This window comes from Pelophylax lessonae (genome assembly GCF_965119305.1).
Source record: "Pelophylax lessonae genome assembly, chromosome: 5".
In the NCBI taxonomy this organism is placed as follows: domain Eukaryota; kingdom Metazoa; phylum Chordata; class Amphibia; order Anura; family Ranidae; genus Pelophylax; species Pelophylax lessonae.
The window spans coordinates 189597987-189621606 of record NC_138772.1 but is presented as its reverse complement, the minus strand read 5'-3'; the positions used below and the strand labels follow the sequence as shown (position 1 = coordinate 189621606).

Sequence of the window (23620 nt, the reverse complement as noted above, 5' to 3'; positions counted from 1 at the left end):
TTGAGCTAAATCGAGTGTCAGGAGTCAAGTGTTCTACAGTCCTGGATCTTTTGAGTTAACAAACAAGTTAAAAATCGAAGTTCTTGCACAAGTTCATTATAACAGTATCTTTAAACACTAGGAAGTGCTAGTCGGCATTCAGCTGGCGTCAAGATCGCACTAACGGGCATTTTTCTGTATAGTGTCCCAGTCAAATCTAGTTGAGCCAGAGGAGTATCCCACTCAGTGGCGGAACTACCAGGGTTGCAGCAGTCGCACTTGCGACTGGGCCCTGGTGTCCCGCCACTGTGGGGGGGGGGGGGCCCGCTGACTTCTCTGGTTTACACTCCAGACAGAACAGGGACACATGCTGCACAGTGCAGCGGACCGCCCACACAGTCTCCGCCGGGTCCGTGCAGCTGAGGCTGATGAAGGGGCATTCTGTCTGAGAGCCGAATCTGCTGACCCAGTACAGTGATGGGGGAGGAGCTGCAATTGTGATTGGTTGTGATGCTGAATGAGGATGGATGTCATAGGAGACACGTGGAGCAGAGGGAGCTGAGAGAGACAGCAATGCAGGGGGAACCGAGTGCACACTGACAGCAAGTAAGTGTCACTGAATCTATTCCCCACCACCGCTGCTGATTTAATCTATCCCTAGCACTGACACTACTCCCCCCCCCCCAGCACTGACACTCATCCCATCCATCCCTAGCCCTGACACTCATCCTATCCATCCCTCGCGAGCCCTGACACTCATCCCATCCATCCCCAGCACTGACAATCATCCCATCCATCCCCAGCCCTGACACTCCTCCCACCCCCTCTCCCCACCCCTGACACTCATCCCATCCATCCCCAGCCCTGACACTCATCCCACCCCCTCTCCCCAGCCCTGACACTCATCCCATCCATCCCCAGCCCTGACACTCATCCCATACCCCTCTCCCCAGCCCTGACACTCATCTCATCCATCCCCAGCACTCCTCCCACCCACCCCCCAGCACTGACACTCCCACCCACCCCCGTAGCACTGACACTCATCATCCCACCCCCCCGTAGCACTGCCGCTCATCCCAACCCCCCCAGCACTGCCGCTCATCCCCCTTCCCCACCAACACTGCCACAATTGCATGCTCCAGGGTTCCCATACAGCCATCTGCACACCTGAATAGGAAGGGCGACATATAAAGGAACCAATACCCATAATTTTCCTCCTGCAGCCTTTCAGCTGCTGCAGGAGGAAAATAAAGGGGGTCTATTCCTCTATATGCCACCCCTCCTATCCACTGCCTGCTGCCCCAAGCTCTTGTGTACTCCTTGCCCCCCCCCATCCTCCACAGTGCTGCCGGGTTTCCCCCTCCTGCCAGCTGCTGCGGGGGAAGCTTTGTGGATGGAGAGCAGGGAAGGGGCAAGTGAATGTGTAATTTACCGGCCCCTCTCTTAATGAAGAGTCAGTGATTCATAGTGATCACTGACCAAGTTCATTTATATCTGTGTTTACTATGCTTCAATTTGTGAATAAACAGGAAGCCTCTGTACAGAGCTATTCCTATCCATTCATTCTGTGCAGCTGAGGTTGCAGAGATGGAGATTGGAGGCTGTGCCCTAAACTCCTTTCCCAGTTTCAATGATGAAACATGAGAGGTCTGTTTAGAACCCTGATATCTCACCCACAGTCCATATTCCCATCGCACACATTCTTGGAATGAGCTCTTAAGGTACTGGGTGCTGTAGTGACCGCCAGCTGGATATTGGAACCTGCACGATATGTAGCTATTCGCCAGCACACCAAGGATCATCAATTTTGTCCAAAAATTTTTTATTCAAGAAAGATCACATCACAAAACTGTGTAGTGCAAAGTTTTGGAGCCACGCAGGACCCCTTTGTCAGGCCTTTATTTGGACGAAATTGATGATCCTTGGTGTGCTGGTGAATATCTACATATGATATCTCACCCAAGCTCCACCAAGGGGCTCCTAAAAAAAAAAAATGGTAAAAAAATTATAAAAAAATAAAAAATTGTGAAAAAATAAATAAACTGGTAAAAAATAAAATAATGACACCAGTGGCTGAACTACCAGGGTCTCAAAAGTTACACTTGTGACCGGGCCTGAGCATTTTGCCACCATCTGGGGGTCAGGGGGGCCCTATATGGTGTCTTGCACCCGGGCCCGGAAGGTTCTAATTACGCCTCATGATCCCACTCATTTCCTTCTCCCATCCCGAAAATACAATAAACAAAACAAACCAAAGATGCCGGAATGGTCATTGTCTCAGTTCTCACACCTGGGTTCACAACTTAAGTGTGTTGAAAGTGTCACTGGTAACAATGGCAGATAGTGATGGACGAACATTGGACGGGGCGGTTCGCGAACGCGTTCCGCAAACTTTCTCAAATGTTCGTGAACTGCAAGGTTGCGGTGGACTCCATTCACTTTAATGGCATGCGAACATTAAAAACCTCCAGGTCATATTTGCAGCCACAAAAAAACTTACTAGCTGTGCACACATAGTCCCACAACATGGACACTGACATACCAGAAGTATTGCTATTGGAAAAGTGGCCATAAAATTATTTTTTTTTCCAGCAAAAAAAATTATTTTTTTTTCTAAATCAGCCAGAACTGACAGCAGCCGGAAAATACATATAGGGTCCATTCACACGTCTGTAAAATGGGTCCACATCCGTTACACAATTTGGCAGAACATTTACAGATCTATTGATTTTCAATGCCAGTCTGAAAAATTAGGCATTCACAGGATAAAGAAGTAAGTGTCGGCCATTACAGGCCCCAAATATTAGCCCACAAGAGTCACCTGACAGCAAAGAACTTTGTATTCTGTGGCTGGAGGTACATTAGGCATTCACAGGATACGGAAGTAAGTGTCGGCCAGTACAGGCCCCAAAACTTAGCCAACAGGCGTTCACCTGACAGCACAGAACTTTGTATTCTGTGGCTGGAGGTACACTAGGCATACACAGGATACAGAAGTAAGTGTCGGCCAGTACATGCCCCAAAAATTAGCCCACAGGCGTCACCTGACAGAAAAGAACTTTGTATTCTGTGGCTGGATGTACATTTGGCATTTACAGGATACAGAAGTAAGTGTCGCAAAGTACAGGCCCCAAAAATTAGCCCACAGGCATTCACGTGATAGCAAAGAACTTTGTATTCTGTGGCCGGAGGTTGCTGTGTGGAGCAGGGACAGACTATATAGTGACACGCTAGCTAATAGGTCCACAAAAGTCATTTGTCAGTGTAGGGAGAGGTTGCTGTGTGGAGCTGGGACAGACTGTAGCAATTAGGCATTCAACGGACATAAAAGGCCTTTTATGCAGCTGTATTTACCTAAGACAGGGACCATGAATTGTTATGGGAGGTGGCTTATATTTGTGGCCTGTCATGAGGAATTTGAATCAAACATGGTCTACTGGTCACATGTGTTGAATTCCTCCGAGATCCATGCCTCATTAATTTTTAGAAATGTGAGGTAGTCAACACTGTCGTGAGATTGGCGCCTTTGCAGTCAACGCATAAGTCGCGGTAAGCCCAACATTCACCTAGGGATGATCCGCTGGACGGAGGGACAATAGGGTTTCCATCCGTCCAGATTTAACGGATCCGATGTCAGCGGACATGTCTCCGCTGACATCCGATGCCCCATAGACATGCATGGGGGGACCATTCAGATCCGCCAAAAAAAACAGACAGGGGGATCTGAACGGTCCACCTGTGTGAAAGGGGCCTAAGAAAGCACCTGGACTCCCATCACCGAGCCCAGTGGGAGAAACGCCAGCAGAACCCACAAAGCCACACTCCAGGCTCTCACCGTTCCTTCCTGGGACCTTCCATAGTGGTGTTCCAATAGCCACAAATTTTCGAAAGGCCTCCGAGTCCACCAGGTTATATGGCTGAATTTGCACCGTACAGACATCGCATGTAATTTTAGGAGCAGTGCGCTCCGAATTACATGCGATCTGTGTTTGCATCAGTGTGAGCCGGCACTAAAATTACATGCAAGGTCTGTGCAGTGCAAATTCAGCCATACAGTTTTTATGGCTGAATTTGCACCGCAATCGCAGTGAACACACACAGGACCCTTTTTTTGGTCCGCAGCAGAATGGGATCGCATGGTGGTTCACACCAGTGCGATACAATTCTGTGCAAACTGTCAGATCGCACTGCGATATGCGATCTGAGCCGGGGATGTCGTTAACTCTGAATTGACACCCCCAGCGTATTGCATATGGCAGTGTGAACTGCCTGTGCTGCAGATGCGATGCGGGAACATGCAGATATATTCGCAGTGTTACCGCATCGCATCAGTGTGAACCGGCACTGACAGTCTGTCCCTGCTCCCCTCAGCAAACCTCTCCCTACACTGACAAAAGACAGAATATAGACAGTACACCTATACCACCAAATAGGAACCAAGAGTGCGAGCAAGGGACTCAAAAAGAGGAGGTTTGGGGCTGCTCTGTGCAAAACCATAACATGTTTGTTAAAAAAAAAAATAATTGATAGTTTTACAATCACTTTAATGTGGCAGAGGTTGTGGTGTGGTTCATTCTGTTCATATTAGTCTCATCTGCTTTCTAGACTGGCCAGAGAATTCTGTCTGGATGCTAATCTCCAAATTGTGTCTGAAATTGAGAAATTAGAGAAGTACCGAGTACCAAGGTGCTGCATATTCTAAGAAGGTGGAGAGGAAAGTAGAGGAGGAGCTGGAGCTGGGAAAGCAGCAAAAGGCTCATTAAGGCCCTTTAGGGGTCGCTATCTGGTAAATGTTTTCTCAGTGGCACTGAAAAGGAAAATAGTGGCACTGAAAAGGAAAATAAGCACTATATCTTTGCAATGGTGAATTATCTGTTTTGGGCACCGAACAGGATTGTTTTGCAGAGAGGAGTGTTTTTTTGCATGTATTCTAGCTGAAATATGTTGTTTTCTGTACACTTTAAGGCACTTTATGAATTATGCCTTAAAACAATGTTCAGATCGTAAGAATTAACAGCAAGTTGTTTTTCACATTTATTTTATATGCTTTAGATCTTTTTGAATAATTTTGGAGTCGCTTTCTAAGGATTCACATATTAAGTTTGTTACACTTGATTGTATAATTTATGGTCACTATATTATGTCATTAGAGCGCTGTACCTTCTTATTCTTTTTTTTTTTCCAATGACTATGGGGGGTAGAAGGTATACCCAGTGAGTATTATAAAGCTTTGACATAAAAGTTAATTCAAAGCCTGGTACACATGTTGCGTTTTTTTTTTTAATTCAACCTATTAGGCTGATCGAAAAAAAAAAAAAAAAACGGAGGTTGCCGTACTAACTATGCAATATTAGTGCGAGGATTTCCCCTTCTGCGCTATTGTGTTCTGGCAGGGGGACCGCCTGTAAGGGGTAGCTGGGATGTGGTAGTCATCACGTCCTCCATGTTTTCCTCCTCGTTGGGTGCCAGACAAGGGTCACATAATGAGCCTACTCTGGGATGGGTTCCTCTGGGCTATGCTAGGCTCTTGTACAGGGTCACTGCCATACACATTGGGTACCTCACAACCCAGACAAATGACTAAACATGAATGAACTCCAGCAAACTCTCTTGATGTATTAAGCATCACCATGGTGACTTGAGCATTTAGGAGGGACACGCAGAGCCAATGGCCTCTCCACCTGTCCAGTGTATCACTGCTACCTCACTCCCAGTAACATTATGGGATCCCGCTGGGCACCTAATGCTGACTCGATGCATGTACTTCATTTATCTCTTCCATACTTGTGCACAATATGCGGGCCCCCTCAGTGCAGATCTGCTCCTGTTGCTATAGACCAGGCAACAGCAACGTTTTGAGGCTTTACTGAAGAATAAGTTAACACAACAGTTCAACATAAAGTGCAGAGTTTTCCCAACATTCCTAGCCCATAATTTTAGGCTTGTGGCTGCCTCAGCATACCTGTACAGGATAGAGTCCATTACTGGCAGAGTCATTGATCAGGAAGGTCCAACACATTGGTGGCTTTGTGGACGACTGTAGGTCCCACAATCCCCCTATATGTGGAATGCTTCAGGACACAGGTTTCCAGCAGAAACAGGGACTCCCAGAAAGGCAGATAACCCTGACAGAAGCAACAGCTGGAGGTTACATTTTGCTGTGTGAGTCTTTTCCCATACTTACTGTGATTCAGTGAGGGTAGAGACCTCCCCCCATTTATGTAAAGCATGAGGAGAGAAGCGGAGCTCAGCATGAAACAGATTAACTGTTTCCCTCCTGGCTGGGAAAGCATTAACCACTACTTATCTACACGCCCCCTGCCAGAACACACCGGTCAGCACTCACAGCCATTGGCTGCGAGCACTGATCAGGTGCCGATGGGCTGCTGGTTTTCAAGCATGCTTGTTCAACAGAAGCCGGTCATGAGATCAGCTTCTTTTGGATGAGCAGATATATACATGGGCTGAAAGTCAGCTGTTTTCTACTGTAAGAGCTGATTTCATCCGATAATTGGCCCATATGTACAGGGCTTTTCTTAGTGGAGCAATACTGATCACATTTATACCTCAAGAAATGATGCATCATGGTAGGGTTCTAGGTGAGCAATCTCCAGATTTCCAAGCACAATTTCACAGCCACTAAACATTTTCTTTAATCTAAGGTAATGTTCATCTACTGGTCCTATTCTTGAAACCATGTTAGCAGTTCCAAGGCAAACTGAAAGAGAATAGTAAAAAAAAAAAGTTAGGTCCTTATAAATTGTAATGAAGCCCTCTTATTTATGCACTGCATTTTCAACCTTAATTCATACAGAAATGTAAAATATGAAACTTGACTTTGTACTGTGCACATAAATAATAATTGAATTTTATGTTATGTTTCACTGCGCTTTGCTGGGATTATCTCAGAAGGAAAAATGGAATGGCATCGATGGATATGTAGGACAACGATCAGAGAGGATATCTGGCATGCCTCAAACTGAAAAATAATGGCAGTGGGGAGAAAAGTGAGGAGGCAAAAAGTGGGTAAACAAATTAGGGGTACATCAGGGAGTGCAAAGCAGATAGAGACATGACATAAAGCACAATGATAAATAGTAAAGCTAAACTCCAGCCTTGCTTCAGTCTTGCACAGTTGTGCAGGCTATGTTTCTTTATTACGTTTTCTGACTCCAATTTAAAGCCGTATTAAACCCAAAATAAAAAATGTTATATACCATTCATTAGATGTGGTGGCTGCATTCGTTTTCTTTTTCTTAAAGCTTTTTCTCTTCTGTTTCCCCTTGGTGATCTGCCCAGTAAGGGCTCTTTCACACGGTCCGCCTCCGTAGGCGGATCCGTGCTGCTCAGCGGGGGATCGTAAACACAGATCCCCCGCTAGGCAGGCAGGGGACATCTCCCTCTCCGCTCTGTGTGCGGAGAGGGAGATGTCAGAGCCCCATGCATCTCTATGAGGGAATCGGATGAGATCGGACGGCCTGTCTGCTCTCATCCGATCCCATCCGATCCCCTGGACGGATGGAAAATAGGGTTTCCATCCGTCTGGATTTCACGGACAGGATCGGATGCAGATGGCAGGGGCTGTCAGTGGACATGTCTCCGCTGACATCCGCTGCCCCATAGGGATGCATGGGGCATCGATCAGATCCGCCTAAAAAAGTAACAGGCGGATCTGATCTGATCGGATCGCTCGTGTGAAAGGGGCCTAACTCACCTTCTGTATTAGAGAGCCACTCTGAATGAAGGAGCTCATCGGCACCTTTGGACAGCGGCATAGTCAGTCTGGGAGAGAGGAGTGTTAGACTGACTAACACATTTAGATACTGAGATACACTAACAAACTGAAGCCAAACTCCAGCTAAAACTTTATAAGCAGTTGCAGTAAACTGTTTTTTTTTTTTTTTGGGGGGGGGGATAATAGTTTTACATAAATAAATACAACTAAACATTGTAAGCACCCCTCCCAGTGTTGAATGGTTTGTCTCATTCCTACAATTGATACATCTACAAAAAAGCTCGTTCTTTCAACAGACTTACTGGCAAGATTACCAGATGAAATTAGAATAAAGAAAGACAAAAAAAAGAAAACAAATGCAGCTATTGGTAAGCTGAAATATAATAATTATTTGTTTTTGGGTTTAATACGCTTTAACTGCATGCTCTCAACTTCTCACCGTGTTCAAAGAGTTACCCCTAGCAGGGGGCACAGTGGACACAAACCTGTGAAAACAACTAGGCCTCAAGATGAGAGTAAAAGTAGAGCGGGAAAAAAAAGAAAGGAAAGAGACAAACAGAAGCACAAAGAAAAAAAGAAACAAAAAAGGGAACATGAGAAGACCAGAAAATAAAGAGAAGGAAAATAAAGGGATAAAGGGGGGGGGGGGGAGGTAGTAAGAGAATAAAGAAAATATGAGGGCTCAAGGGAGTTTAATGGTACCGTGGCACACCTACTGTATACTACAACATTATTCCAAAAATGTAAAACCTCAATAAGTTTATTGGTGCATATAGTAATTACAAACAATATGCATAGACAAATTATACATAATACACAATGAGTTCCATAAAACAGGTCATATGTACCGAAAGAACCTGGAACGCCAACAGGCTAAGACCAGGCTCTCGCCCGACATGTTTCGCAGTTGAAAACCGCTTCTTCAGGGGAAGATACAAAGTAGAGAAATGATCCTGAATTCCCTGATGGGATATAAACATAGTATCAATATCCAAACACAGCATTTTCATGTAGAGAACAAACACATCCCTTCACGTGCTCACCCAGGAAGACCAGCACCAAGAGCCCAGGATGGAACCAGGAAAAGAGGGAAGGTGCCACAAGAACACGCCTCCCAGACGAGTGCGGGAGTGGGTATAAACTAGATAATATAGAAAAAGAGAGAAAGGAGGCGCAAACACCTAGTGCATTACCCGTGGTCACTGTTTGCAAAATTTTAATAAAATGCGAAATGCATACTCACAGACATAAAGATGATAAAATCGTGTTACAAGTAGGGTTGAGCGGACACCTAGATGTCCGTGTTCGACGGGTTCGGCCGAACTTTAAAAAAAAGTCCGGGTCCGTGTCCCGGACTTTTACCGAACTTTTCCCGGACACCGAACCCCATTGAAGTCAATGGGGACCCGAACTTTAAGGCACTAAAATGGCTCTAAAACACCAAAGGAAAGGGCTAGAGTGCTGCAAATGGCAGCAAAACGTAATTAAGAGCATGGCAAGTGCTCTGCAAACAAATGTGGATAGGGAAATAACTTAAAACAACAAAAAAAAACAGAAGAATAAAACAATGTTCTTCTTCATCTCTGAAGGACGAGGCCCATATGGAGTAGGAGGGAGGTTGAGGTGGTGGTGGATGTGGCGGTGACATAGGCATGCGCACAGGGTGTGCCGGGTGTGCCTGGGCACACCCTAATCACCTAGGGCACATAGCATTGCCAGTGAGGAGATGGGAAAGATCTCCCTCGGACCTGCTCTGCTCTATTTCTCTTTGCCTACAGGTACATGGCCCCGATACATTACTCTCCCTGCTGGCAAACACATGCATGTGTATTTCAACTTTGGGGTGCACACCTTAATGCAATAGGCTGCGCACACCTATGGGCGGTGTAGGTGGAAGCGGCGGTGGAGGAGGACCAGGGCCGGATTAAGAGCATCATGGGCTTGGTGCTGAGGATTTTGAAGGGCCTTAAGGGCCGTGCCTTGCCATGCACCCAGAGGAGGAAGGGTGCAGCCATGCATGCCTAATTCAACATGGGATGCTGTCTCTGAAGCCCATAAACACATCCATGCATCGGCAACTGTCCTTCCTTGTCTGACCTTCGCGCTGTGTGGGGAGGTTCTGAGGGTGCTGCCTGGGGAAGCGAGCATAGAAGCCAGACTTCTGTGTTTACAAGTGACAGAAGAGCGGTAACAGTGAATATGGCCAACCCGGGGGCCTATATAAAAGGTAGGGGCCTGGAGCTGCAGCTCCAATAGCCCCTACGTTAATCTGGCCCTGAGGAGGAGGACGAGGTAGCCAACACTGCTTCTTTTCACAAATTTTAAATGAGGGTACACCCCAAAAGAGTGAGAAAGAGCAAAAATGGAACAATGGGTGGGTAAGGTCGGTATCCATTGCTATTCTGCATAAGGTACGGAAAAGTTCCGTGGGATCCATGCCTGGTTCATTTTAATGAACGTGAGCTTGTCCACATTGTCTCTGGACAGGCGGCTGCGCTTGTCTGTTATAACGCCCCCAGCCGTGCTAAATACCCGTTCAGATAATACACTGGCTGCAGGGCACGCCAGCACCTCCAAGGCGTAAAGGGCAAGCTCAGGCCATGTGCCCAATTTGGAGACCCAGAAGTTGAAGGGGGCAGACCCCTCATTCACTACATGTAGGCGTGTGCACACATACTGCTCCACCATGTTGGTAAAATGCTGCCTCCTGCTAAGACGTTCCATCTGAGCTGCTGGTGCTGCTGTTTGTTGTGGCGTGCTGACAAAGCTTTTCCACATTTCGGCCATGCTAACCCTGCCTTCTGAGGTGCTGGCGGTGCCCTGGTTTCGTTGGCGACCTCCTCCTCCTCCTCCTCTGCCTTGTGCTTCCACTGCGGCCCCGCTGTCAGATGGGAATGCCAGCAGCATGGCGTCTACCAGCGTGCGCTTGTACTCGCGCATCTTGCGATCGCGCTCCAGTGAGTGAATTAAGGACGGTACGTTGTCCTTGTAACGGGGATCCAGCAGCGTGGCCACCCAGTAATCAGCACAAGTTAGAATGTGGGCAACTCGGCGGTCGTTGTGGAGACACTGCAGCATGTAATCGCTCATGTGTGCCAGGCTGCCCAGAGGCAACGAAAGGCTGTCCTCTGTGGGAGGTGTATCGTCCGTGTCCTCTGTATCCCCCCAGCCACGCACCAGTGATGGCCATGAGCTGGCCTGGGTGCCACCCTGCTGTGAACATGGTTCCATCTCCTCCTCCAGCTCCTCCTCCTCCTCATCCTCCTCATTCTCCAGAACTGTGCCCCTGCTGGACAATTGTGTCCCTGGCGTTTGTGTGTGCAGGAACCCACCCTCGGAGCCCCTTGCAAATGACTGCCCTGAAAGCCTTGGAAATGTTACCTCTTCATCCTCCTCCTCCTCCTCATCCTGTGCCACATCCTCTTCCATCATCGCCCGAAATGTTTTTTCAAGGAGGCATAGAAGTGGGATAGTTAAGCTGAGAACGGCGTCATTGCCACTGGCCATGTTGGTGGAGTACTCAAAACAGCGCAACAAGGCACACAGGTCTCGCATGGAGGCCCAGTTATTGGTGGTGAAGTGGTGCTGTTCCGCAGAGCGACTCACGCGTGCGTGCTGCAGCTGAAACTCCACTATGGCCTGCTGCTGCTCGCACAGTCTTTCCAGCATGTGCAAGGTGGAGTACTATTGTTTGTACCCCAAAAAGGATGGTTGAGCAGTAGGAGGAGGAGTATGGAACAGGCAGCACCCTCAAATCTTCAGAAGTATGACATGAACCCCAAAAACTTGGAAAGGTGGATCTCACACGTACCGACACAGACTATCACGCAATTTAATTGATCCCCAAAGGTTTTAATTGAATAGTGGAATAGAAAATATGATCAAAAAGAAAGTGTATGTATCTCACACGTACACCACCACACTAGGCCCCAATTACTATTGTTTGTACCCCTAAAAGGATGGTTGAGCAGTAGGAGGAGGAGTATGGAACAGGCAGCACCCTCAAATCTTCAGAAGTATGAGATGAACCCCAAAAACTTGGAAAGGTGGATCTCACACGTACCGACACAGACTATCACGCAATTTAATTGATCCCCAAAGGTTTTAATTGAATAGCGGAATAGAAAATATGATCAAAAAGAAAGTGTATGTATCTCACACGTACACCACCACACTAGGCCCCAATTACTATTGTTTGTACCCCTAAAAGGATGGTTGAGCAGTAGGAGGAGGAGTATGGAACAGGCAGCACCCTCAAATGTTCAGAAGTATGAGATTGTGTTCACTGTACCCCACAAAGATTGTGTTCACTGCACCCCACAAAGATTGTGTTCACTGCACCTCAAAAAGGATTTTGTTCACTGCACCCCACAAAGATTGTGTTCACTGCACCCTAAAAGGATTTTGTTCACTGCACCCCAAAAAGATTGTGTTCACTGTACCCCCCAAAGACTGTGTTCACTGCACCCCACAAAGATTCTGTTCCCTGTACCCCACAAAGATTGTGTTCACTGCACCCCACAAAGGATTTTGTTCACTGCACCCCAAAAAGATTGTGTTCACTGCACCCCAAAAAGGATGTTGTTCACTGCACCCCAAAAAGGATTTTGTTCACTGCACCCCAAAAAGATTGTGTTCACTGCACCCCACAAAGATTGTGTTCACTGCACCCCACAAAGGATTTTGTTCACTGCACCCCAAAAAGATTGTGTTCACTGTACCCCCCAAAAATTGTGTTCACTGCACCCCACAAAGGATTTTGTTCACTGCACCCCAAAAAGATTGTGTTCACTGTACCCCCCAAAGATTGTGTTCACTGCACCCCACAAAGATTCTGTTCACTGTACCCCACAAAGATTGTGTTCACTGCACCCCACAAAGGATTTTGTTCACTGCACCCCAAAAAGATTGTGTTCACTACACCCCAAAAAGGATTTTGTTCACTGCACCCCAAAAAGGATGTTGTTCACTGCACCCCAAAAAGGATTTTGTTCACTGCACCCCACAAAGATTGTGTTCACTGCACCCCACAAAGGATTTTGTTCACTGCACCCCAAAAAGATTGTGTTCACTGCACCCCAAAAAGGATTTTGTTCACTGCACCCCAAAAAGGATTTTGTTCACTCCACCCCAAAAAGATTGTGTTCACTGCACCCCACAAAGATTGTGTTCACTGCACCCCAAAAAGGATTTTGTTCACTGCACCCCAAAAAGATTGTGTTCACTGCACCCACAAAGATTGTGTTCACTGCACCCCACAAAGGATTTTGTTCACTGCACCCCAAAAAGATTGTGTTCACTGCACCCCACAAAGATTGTGTTCACTGCACCCCACAAAGCATTTTGTTCACTGCACCCCAAAAAGATTGTGTTCACTGTACCCCCAAAGATTGTGTTCACTGCACCCCACAAAGATTCTGTTCACTGTACCCCACAAAGATTGTGTTCACTGCACCCTAAAAGGATTTTGTTCACTGCACCCCAAAAAGGATGTTGTTCACTGCACCCCAAAAAGGATTTTGTTCACTGCACCCCAAAAAGGATTTTGTTCACTGCACCCCAAAAAGATTGTGTTCACTGCACCCCACAAAGATTGTGTTCACTGCACCCCACAAAGGATTTTGTTCACTGCACCCCAAAAAGATTGTGTTCACTGCACCCCACAAAGATTGTGTTCACTGCACCCCACAAAGGATTTTGTTCACTGCACCCCAAAAAGATTGTGTTCACTGTACCCCCCAAAGATTGTGTTCACTGCACCCCACAAAGATTCTGTTCACTGTACCCCACAAAGATTGTGTTCACTGCACCCTAAAAGGATTTTGTTCACTGCACCCCAAAAAGGATGTTGTTCACTGCACCCCAAAAAGGATTTTGTTCACTGCACCCCAAAAAGGATGTTGTTCACTGCACCCCAAAAAGGATTTTGTTCACTGCACCCCAAAAAGATTGTGTTCACTGCACCCCACAAAGGATTTTGTTCACTGCACCCCAAAAAGATTGTGTTCACTGCACCCCAAAAAGGATTTTGTTCACTGCACCCCAAAAAGGATGTTGTTCACTGCACCCCAAAAAGATTGTGTTCACTGCACCCCAAAAAGATTGTGTTCACTGCACCCCAAAAAGGATGTTGTTCACTGCACCCCAAAAAGGATTTTGTTCACTGCACCCCAAAAAGATTTTGTTCACTGCACCCCAAAAAGGACGTTGTTCACTGCAGCCCAAAAAGATTGTGTTCACTGCAGCTCACATACAGAAAAATGGATGTGGATCACTGACACCTGCCTATCTCCTATCCCACACCACACAGCAATATCGAATGTAGTTTGTAGAACACAGTTTCCCTAAAATTCAGCAGCAGCAGCCTCTCCCTAACAGGATTGAGAAGAGATCGTAGATCAGGATTGAGTGCAGAGTCACCCCACCCCCCACACAGCAATATCGATTGTACTTTGTAGAAGACACTGACCCTATAATTCAGCAGACTCTATCCCTAAAATGCCTACAACTCGCCCTGCCTAAACACTCCGACCTGTCCCTCAATTCTATCCGGACACAAATGGTTTTTTCCTGCCTGTCTTTCCCTAATCAGCAGCCAGCACGTTGATGTGTGCTCTGTCCCTGATCTAAGCAGCAGAATGAAGACGCTGCGGCTGCCTGGAACTTATAAAGACTTGGTCACATGCTTCAGACGGCCAATCACAGCTACTGAGACATTTGCAGGCATGGCTGGGATGGCTTAAGGCACACCAGTTAAACGATTGTTGATTGGCTGTTGAAAGCCTGCCATGAAAAGAGCGCCAAAGCATGCAAAACCCGGAAATAAAACGACCGAACACGGATTTTTACCCGAACATACAGTAAAGTGTCCGTGTCCGTGTTAGGGTACAAAAAATCCAATTATTCGGTACGAACACGAATAATACAGTCCGTGTTCGCTCAACACTAGTTACAAGCATCCACCATATGTGAACTGGAACAAGTCCTTCAATCAGGACCGCTAACGCATTTCGGGGGTCAAGCCCCCTTCTTCAGAGCTTAAACTAGATAATAATTAAAGGTATAGAAGTAAGTCATACAAAGGATGATGCAGACATGGCCATAAAATGTATAAGGTATACAATCCTCCACCAATAGAGGGAACCATAGGTGGAACAAGGTAAGTACGTAAAGAAGTTCCCATAAGTATGGCTATACATGGCCTAGCCCTTTTGTAACAACTATACCTACCACTATAAGTACTTCCACAAATATATGGCTAAAAGGGGGGTATTACACTGTATCATGCCATTTCAGCACAGGATTGCACCTGGTGACTTTTCCAGTGCCCTGCCTGTGCTTTTCCAATGCTTTGTGCCTGGAAAATTTTGAGCGACCATGGTGTCCAAAAAGCGTTCTTTTTGTGCAAAAGCGCTTTTAGATGAACTGGAAAACAGAGACAGTTACTTGAAGAACTGAGCGATAGCGATTCGTGGAAAAATTTGTCATCAGGTACGGAAAGTGACGACAGCGACGATTCCGATGTCTCTTTCTGCCACATAGCTTGTGGAATTTGGGAAGTATATCAAATAATTTTTCAGAATTTCCAACAGAGCTATGTTTTTTTTTCTTCTTCTCTTTGCGAAGAACAGAGTTAGTTGTAATTTGGGATTTGGGTATAATACACGACAAATAGGGTGGAGGAAGGATTTCGGAGACTCCTTCCCTTAACCACTAGACGACCGCCCGCCGCAGATGTACTGCGGCAGGCAGCTGCTCCTGGGCGAAACCCTGTACATGTATAAGTCTTTCAACAGACTTACTGGCAAGATTACCAGATGAAATTAGAATAAAGAAAGACAAAAAAAGAAAACAAATGCAGCTATTGGTAAGCTGAAATATAATAATTATTTGTTTTTGGGTTTAATACGCTTTAACTGCATGCTCTCAACTTCTCACAGTGTTCAAAGAGTTACCCCTAGCAGGCGGCACAGTGGACACAAACATGTGAAAACAACTAGGCCTCAAGATGAGAGTAAAAGTAGAGCGGGAAAAAAAAGAAAGGAAAGAGACAAACAGAAGCACAAAGAAAAAAAGAAATAAAAAAGGGAACATGAGAAGACCAGAAAATAAAGAGAAGGGAAATAAAGGGATAAAGGGGGGGGGGGGAAGGTAGTAAGAGAATAAAGAAAATATGAGGGCTCAAGGGAGTTTAATGGTACCGTGGCACACCTATACTACAACATTATTACAAAAATGTAAAACCTCAATAAGTTTATTGGTGCATATAGTAATAACAAACAATATACATAGACAAATTATACATAATACACAATGAGTTCCATAAAACAGGTCATATGTACTGAAAGAACCTGGAACACCAACAGGCTAAGACCAGGCTCTCGCCCGACATGTTTCGCAGTTGAAAACCGCTTCTTCAGGGGAAGATACAGAGTAGAGAAATGATCCTGAATTCCCTGATGGGATATAAACATAGTATCAATATCCAAACACAGCATTTTCATGTAGAGAACAAACACATCCCTTCACGTGCTCACCCAGGAAGACCAGCACCAAGAGCCCAGGATGGAACCAGGAAAAGAGGGAAGGTGCCACAAGAACACGCCTCCCAGACGAGTGCGGGAGTGGGGTATTACACTGTATCATGCCATTTCAGCACAGGATTGCACCTGGTGACTTTTCCAGTGCCCTGCCTGTGCTTTTCCAATGCTTTGTGCCTGGAAAATTTTGAGCGACCATGGTGTCCAAAAAGCGTTCTTTTTGTGCAAAAGCGCTTTTAGATGAACTGGAAAACAGAGACAGTTACTTGAAGAACTGAGCGATAGCGATTCGTGGAAAAATTTGTCATCAGGTACGGAAAGTGACGACAGCGACGATTCCGATGTCTCTTTCTGCCACATAGCTTGTGGAATTTGGGAAGTATATCAAATAATTTTTCAGAATTTCCAACAGAGCTATGTTTTTTTTTTTCTTCTTCTCTTAGCGAAGAACAGAGTTAGTTTTAATTTGGAATTTGGGTATAACACACGACAAATAGGGTGGAGGAAGGATTTCGGAGACTCCTTCCCTTAACCACTAGATGACCGCCCGCCGCAGATGTACTGCGGCAGGCAGCTGCTCCTGGGCGAAACCCTGTACATGTACGGCGCTTGCTCTGGAGAGTCTAGGGGGCGATTGTGCGCCACGGGCAGTGCGCTCCCACCCACGCTCGTTAGCGGGGAAGCTGGCGATTGTGTCAGGCGGCTCCGATTGCCGCCTGACACTCTCGATCTCTCCCGCTGAGAGAAAAGGACGGACGGCTGATGTAAACACAGCCGTCCGTCCTTCTGCCTGCAATGATCACAGAGACCATGCGATCTTGCTATATAGGATCGCATGTCTCTATGATCATTTCACAAGCCCAACCTCCCCACAGTTAGAATCACTCCCCTAGGCTTACATTTAACCCCTTGATCACCAATAGTATTAACCCCTTCCCTGCCAATGGCATTATTACAGTAACAGTGCATATTTTTAGCACTGATTACTGTAGTAATGTCACTGGTACCCCCCAAAAGTGTCAAAAATGTCAGTCAGGGGTCCAATCTGTCCGCTGCAATGTCGCAGTCCCACAACAAATCGCAGATCGCCGCCATTACTAGTAAAAAAAAAAAAAAACAATAAAAATGACATAAATCTTTCCCGTAGTTAGCAAACACAATAACGTTTGCACAAACCAATCAAAATACGCTAATTGCAATTTTTTTTTACCACAAATATGTAGCAGAAAACAAATTGGCCTAAAATGCTAAAACATTTTGATTTTTTAATTTTTTTTTTTGGGAATGTTATATAGCAGAATGTGAAAAATATTGTTTTTTTTTTTCAAAATTGTTGCTCTTTTTTTGTTTATAGCGCAAAAATAAAAATCGCACAGGTGATCAAATACCACCAAAAGAAAGCTGTATTTGTGGGAAAAAAAAAGGACGTCAATTTTATTTGAGTACAGTGTTGCACGACCACACAATTGTCCGTTAAAATAACACAGTGCCGAATCGCAAAATAGGGCCTGGTCATTAAGCAGGAAAATCCTCCGGTCTTAAAGTGGTTAAACAACAAGTAAATAATTATTAATTAATTAAATAACATAATTCACTTTTTCTTTTCTTTTTTTTTTGGGGGGGGGGGGGGGTTTGGTGTTCACAGAATTGGAATGGGTAATTTTGTGTTAAATACGTAGGAGTACGCCTTTTCCGGCTTCTCCTCTTACATTAATAGATATTGTTTTTATGGGAGTGTGTAAATGACATGGATCTCACAGAAATGTGTGGGGAGGGGTTTCTGGGTTTTTTTTTTTTTTTTTTATAAAGGGATAGAGGAATAATTAATTCTTATTTGATTTGGAAATGAATGATAATATGTATGTATATATTGTGACAGGAAGTCAGCTAAATCTGGGAATGTAGTCACAGGAAGGAGATACATTTCCACCTGATTTAGAAAGTCCATTAATTAATTTAGGGTGTTGGCTACAGAGCTAGCCAGCAGGAAGTTGAAAGGCCTTCACCTGTTCAGAATGAGGGAGTTAAGGCTCTATAATTTGTTCAGAGAAATTCCTATTGTTTGCTGCCTCCAGAAGCTGTGTCCTGAAGCCATGTGGGCTGGGAGCAGGAGGACAGTCAGCGTGTGCCTCCCGACAGGATGTGTGGGCCTGGGAGAAGACCCCCCGGAGTGATGTGTGCCCGGGACGGTAACCAAGGGTGAATACGTCTCAAAGGTGAGAAGACGAACTGTTGATGTGAAAGAAACAAAGGACTGTGTTGCCCTGTGAAGCTATTTTAAAAGGACTATTGAGTGTCCGCTGTAGGACAAGGAAGTCTGCCCGACGGTAGGTTGGAGACAGACACTTAGGCAGGTTCCAGTTGTGAGAAGGTAGCCGCCCACAGAGGCAAGGATTTATTTTCTGTTTTATTTTATTTTGGATGTTTTGCTGCATACAGCCTGGTGAAGAAAACACCATTTAATAAACCACACTGTTTGTTTGCAAGCACTTGTCGGCTACCTCTCTGGGAAAACGCACCCCCCAAGGGGTCATCCACACCCGCCACCGAGCTAATCCCTCACATATGGTGGAGGTATGCAGTGGGCATAAGCAGAGATCCCTGCAAGGAAGTGCAAATGTTTGATGAACTTTATCTGGTGCATGAGATTGCACAATCTATGTGTGCAGGAGAGAAGATCCTGACAGAAAAAAAAAGTGTTTTAAAGAGACAGCGGTCTCAAAATTATTTGATGAACTTTGTTGTGTCTGGTGCAAGTGACTGCACAAACTGTGTGTGCAGGAAAAGAGATCTTGCAAGAGAGAGAGAAAAACTACATGTGTTAAAGAGACAGTGGTCTGAAAAATTTTTGCTGGACTGTGAAAAATTTGTTTGTGGAGTTATTGAAGATGGGGCGTTCCAAACGCCTGAAAAATGCAAAGATAGATGAAATGAGAGACCGGATTCTATGAATGGAGGGGATGCTACCGTCTGAACCAGCCCCATCCATGCCTAAAGAGAGTCTACTAAAGAGGAAGGGTGTTGTCCCTAGCAACACTGATGAAACTGCTATGGAGACGCAGTGTGCTCAGATGAAAAGTAAACTCAAAATGGAGGAGATGTTGAAACATCTGATTATATCAAATGCAGCTCAACAGCAAGCAAATGCAGCTCAACAGCAGGCAAATGCGGATTTTCAGCAGAGCTTTGCAGCTCAACAAAAGGCTCATCAAGAGAGCATGGCAGGCTGGAAACAGAGACGCCAGCAGCCAATGGAGGCCATCGGTATGGAGGAAACCGAGTATGTGTGCAGGGCTAAGTTGGATGCCTTGCAACGGAAAATGGAAGAAAAGGAACAAGCCTTGGAATTGCTTAAAATGGAGCATAGAAACTTGCAGGAAACGAATGAACTACTCAAGTCTCATGTGTCACAGTGGGAAGAATCCACTGCTCTTCTTTTGGTCGAGTTGCAAAAACGCAGAGAGACTATAATGGAGAAAGATACCATCCTCATGGAAAAGGAAAGTGAAATTCAGACTTTGCAGAAGCAAAGTATGGCTGATATGTTGGAGTTGCGTAATCAGCTGGAAAAAAGTCTTCAGTCTTTGGGAGCTACAAAAATAGACCTGCAGGAGTCGCAGGAACAGAATGTTGCTCTGAAAGCGACATTGTCTCTCAGCGACAAAGAGAAAAGTGAAAGAGAGGCTAAATTACTGAGTACTGTGTATGAGCTCACTACTTTGAGCAATGTGGTAGATGAATGGCGTGCGGACTGTGAAAGTTGGAAAGGGGAAGCCCAACGTGTCCAGCAGCAGTTAAAGGAGAAAGAAGCCTGTGTGGCAGAATTACATTCTTATTCCCAGATGCTAGCCAATGAGGTGAAGGCTCTTATGCAGGGAAAAGGAGATTGTGAACATAAGAGGGAAAAAGTAGAGGCACAGCTTCTGGAATCGCAAGTCAAGGTGTCAGAAGGTGACCGATTGTGTGCTAAGCTGTCAGAGAAGGCAAACCGATTGCAGGTTGAGTTGGACAGTGTCACAAATCGGCTTTCTCAAGCAGACAGCAAATCTAGAGAAATTGCGGAAGATTTTTCTATCTTGGAATCGCAGCTGCAAGACACGCAGGAACTCTTACAGGAAGAGAGGTGTCAAAGGCTGAGTTTTAGCACAAAGCTCAAACAAATGGAAGATGAGAAAAATGGCTTCCTGGAACAATTAAAAGAGGAGGCAGAAGCAAAGAAAAACCTATCAGAGCAAGTCGCAACATTGCAAGCTCAGATAGCGGATATGAAAAAACGCATGGAAGAAAGCGTTGGTTCATTACAGTGTGTTGAAGATGTGAAAAAGAAGTTTGATCAGATGCTTGGTGAAGAGAAGACTGTGTCTGCAAAATATGCAGAAGAACGCGCCCGTGCAGAAACGGAGGCGCGTGATAACGAGAGCAAAGCCCTGTTCTTGGCTCGCTCTTTGGAGGAAGCTCTAGAGTCTAAGGCTGAACTAGAAAGAGTTAACAAGCAGCTATGTACAGAGATGGAACATGTGGTCAGCTACAAGGATGAGGTTGAGAAAAGCGTTCAGGAGCTAGAAAAGTCTAAGCGAGCCTTAGAACAGCAACTAGAAGAGATGAAGATTCCGTTGCAGGAACTGGAAGAGGAATTCCAGGCAACAGAGGATCTGTCCCAAAGAGGGGATAGTGTGCCTGATGCAGTTTTTAAAAGGATCAGTGTTTTGGGGTCTGTCCTGAGTGAGCCTCAGAAATGTGACGACATGTGGCTTGAATCACCCCTTTGGAATAAACCGTTCCTTCAAAAACTTCAAGCATTGGAAAATGTATCATTAGAGCTTCAGCAAACAAAGGAGCTGAGTAAGAAATGTGGTGATTTCTCAGTTCAGGCTGAAAACCTAGTGGAGAAAACTAAGGCTGTTGGTGAAAACCTGAAGCAAATGAATAAGTGCCTTTCAGGGAGTGTTTCCAAAATGGAACTGGTGAAAGACGGGTGGCAGAAGTTTGATCGTGATCTTGAGATGCATTCCATGTGGAATTCAGATAGAGAAAAAGAACTAGGTGACCTTGAGCGGTCAAATAGTTCAGCAGAAAGTGCATTGAAGAAACCTGTAAAAGAATGTGTTGCAGTTCCATGCTTCTTCACTGATGCAGAGAGGAGGTCTATAATGGATACCACCCAGATCGCTGGGTTCAACTGTGTTGTTGCCTTTGACCCCTATGTTGGTGGAAGGAAAGTTGATGATGTTCTGGTTGGCTACTTCTGTGAAGAGTTTGGCAAGAAATATAAACTGAATATCAAATCAAATAGTAGGCCTTTACTGCGACTCGCTCAGGAGGGCGAAAAGTTTAAGAAGTTGATGAGTGCAAATGCTTCAGATCTGCCTATGAATATGAAATGTTTGAATGATATTGATATCTCTGGGAAAAGGAACAGGGGTCACTTTGAAGAAATGTGTGACAGCCTGTTGTCTCAATTGGAAAATCCTCTGCACAGCATCTTAGAGCAAGCAAAGCTCAAGAAGGAAGATCATTCCCTTTTACAACAAAAAGTCAATGATTGTGTACAGCTGTATGGAGAGGCAACTCAAGTCACAGAGGGATGTCAAGAGTCCCTACTTGGAACAAAGCTTAGTGAAGCAAAGGTTCTCAAAGTTTTGTGGAAAACATTTATGGATTGCAGAGAGAGGCGTCTTAAGAATGTTGAAGACATTAAGACTAGCCCAATTGAGTTGCCTATGGATCACGGTCCTCCGTGGTGGATTGGACAGACGGTTATGAGGGACAAGCTGTCTGACATTTATGAGAAAGCTGTCAATGAAGATGACAGAAACGAGAAGGAGCGAAATGATGCCAAAAATGCAGTTGAAGAATGTGTATATGAGATGAGAGACAAACTGTGTGGCATTTATGAGAAATCCGTCAATGAAGATGACAAAACAGTTTCATCCGGAAGCTTGAGGATAATAGGAGGCTTATCAGTGAGTCAGCAGTGCTTGACACATGCGTGCCTGGAAATATGTGTCCCAACCCTAGGGTTGAAACAAGAGGGGGGGGTATGTGACAGGAAGTCAGCTAAATCTGGGAATGTAGTCACAGGAAGGAGATACATTTCCACCTGATTTAGAAAGTCCATTAATTAATTTAGGGTGTTGGCTACAGAGCTAGCCAGCAGGAAGTTGAAAGGCCTTCACCTGTTCAGAATGAGGGAGTTAAGGCTCTATAATTTGTTCAGAGAAATTCCTATTGTTTGCTGCCTCCAGAAGCTGTGTCCTGAAGCCATGTGGGCTGGGAGCAGGAGGACAGTCAGCGTGTGCCTCCCGACAGGATGTGTGGGCCTGGGAGAAGACCCCCCGGAGTGATGTGTGCCCGGGACGGTAACCAAGGGTGAATACGTCTCAAAGGTGAGAAGACGAACTGTTGATGTGAAAGAAACAAAGGACTGTGTTGCCCTGTGAAGCTATTTTAAAAGGACTATTGAGTGTCCGCTGTAGGACAAGGAAGTCTGCCCGACGGTAGGTTGGAGACAGACACTTAGGCAGGTTCCAGTTGTGAGAAGGTAGCCGCCCACAGAGGCAAGGATTTATTTTCTGTTTTATTTTATTTTGGATGTTTTGCTGCATACAGCCTGGTGAAGAAAACACCATTTAATAAACCACACTGTTTGTTTGCAAGCACTTGTCGGCTACCTCTCTGGGAAAACGCACCCCCCAAGGGGTCATCCACACCCGCCACCGAGCTAATCCCTCACAATATATATATATATATTATGTATGAATGTAAATTTCTATTATGTTTCTTTTTTCTTTCTCTTCTATGTATTTAAACAAAAAAACAATAAAAACATTTAAAACAAAGAAAGAGACATTAGAATCGTTGCTGTCGTCACTTTCCAAACCTGATGACGAATTTTTCCACGACTCGCTATTGCTCAGTTCTTCAAGTAACTCCGTTTTGCTGTCGCTGTTTTCCAGTTCGTGTAAAAGCGCTTTTGAGCAAAAAGAACACTTTTGGATGCCATGGTCGTTCTCAATTTTCCAGGCACAAAGAACTGGAAAAGCACAGGCAGGGCACTGGAAAAGTCACAAGGTGAAATCCTGTGGAGAAATGGCATGATACAGTGTAATCCATTCATCACAGCTTTGTATCATGTCATTTAGTGTATTTATATTTTTGAAATTGCTGCCGGTTCTACCCCTCCACGTCGTAACGCACGCAGGGAAGGGAACCGGGAGACAGGTTCCGGCATCGACCAAGCACACAGCGGGAGTACGGCGGGGGGAGGACGGCGAGGGAGGATCGCAGGGGAAGGTGAGTTTTAAAATGTAAAACAACAGATTTCCATGCGAAACAATGTACCGCTTTTAGCACAGAAATCTATACA

The 23620-nt window shown here is 45.4% G+C and overlaps 1 protein-coding gene across 1 annotated transcript in view; it reads right to left on the bottom strand.

The window, feature by feature from the left end:
* Positions 1 to 23620, bottom strand: part of LOC309556458 (epidermal growth factor receptor-like) — a 285296-nt gene that overhangs the window by 254267 nt on the left and 7409 nt on the right. Inside the window, exon 2 of the mRNA XM_082258918.1 lies at positions 6546 to 6697. Coding sequence (XP_082115044.1) covers positions 6546 to 6697 — 152 coding nt within the window. The remainder of the gene's footprint in view (positions 1 to 6545; positions 6698 to 23620) is intronic.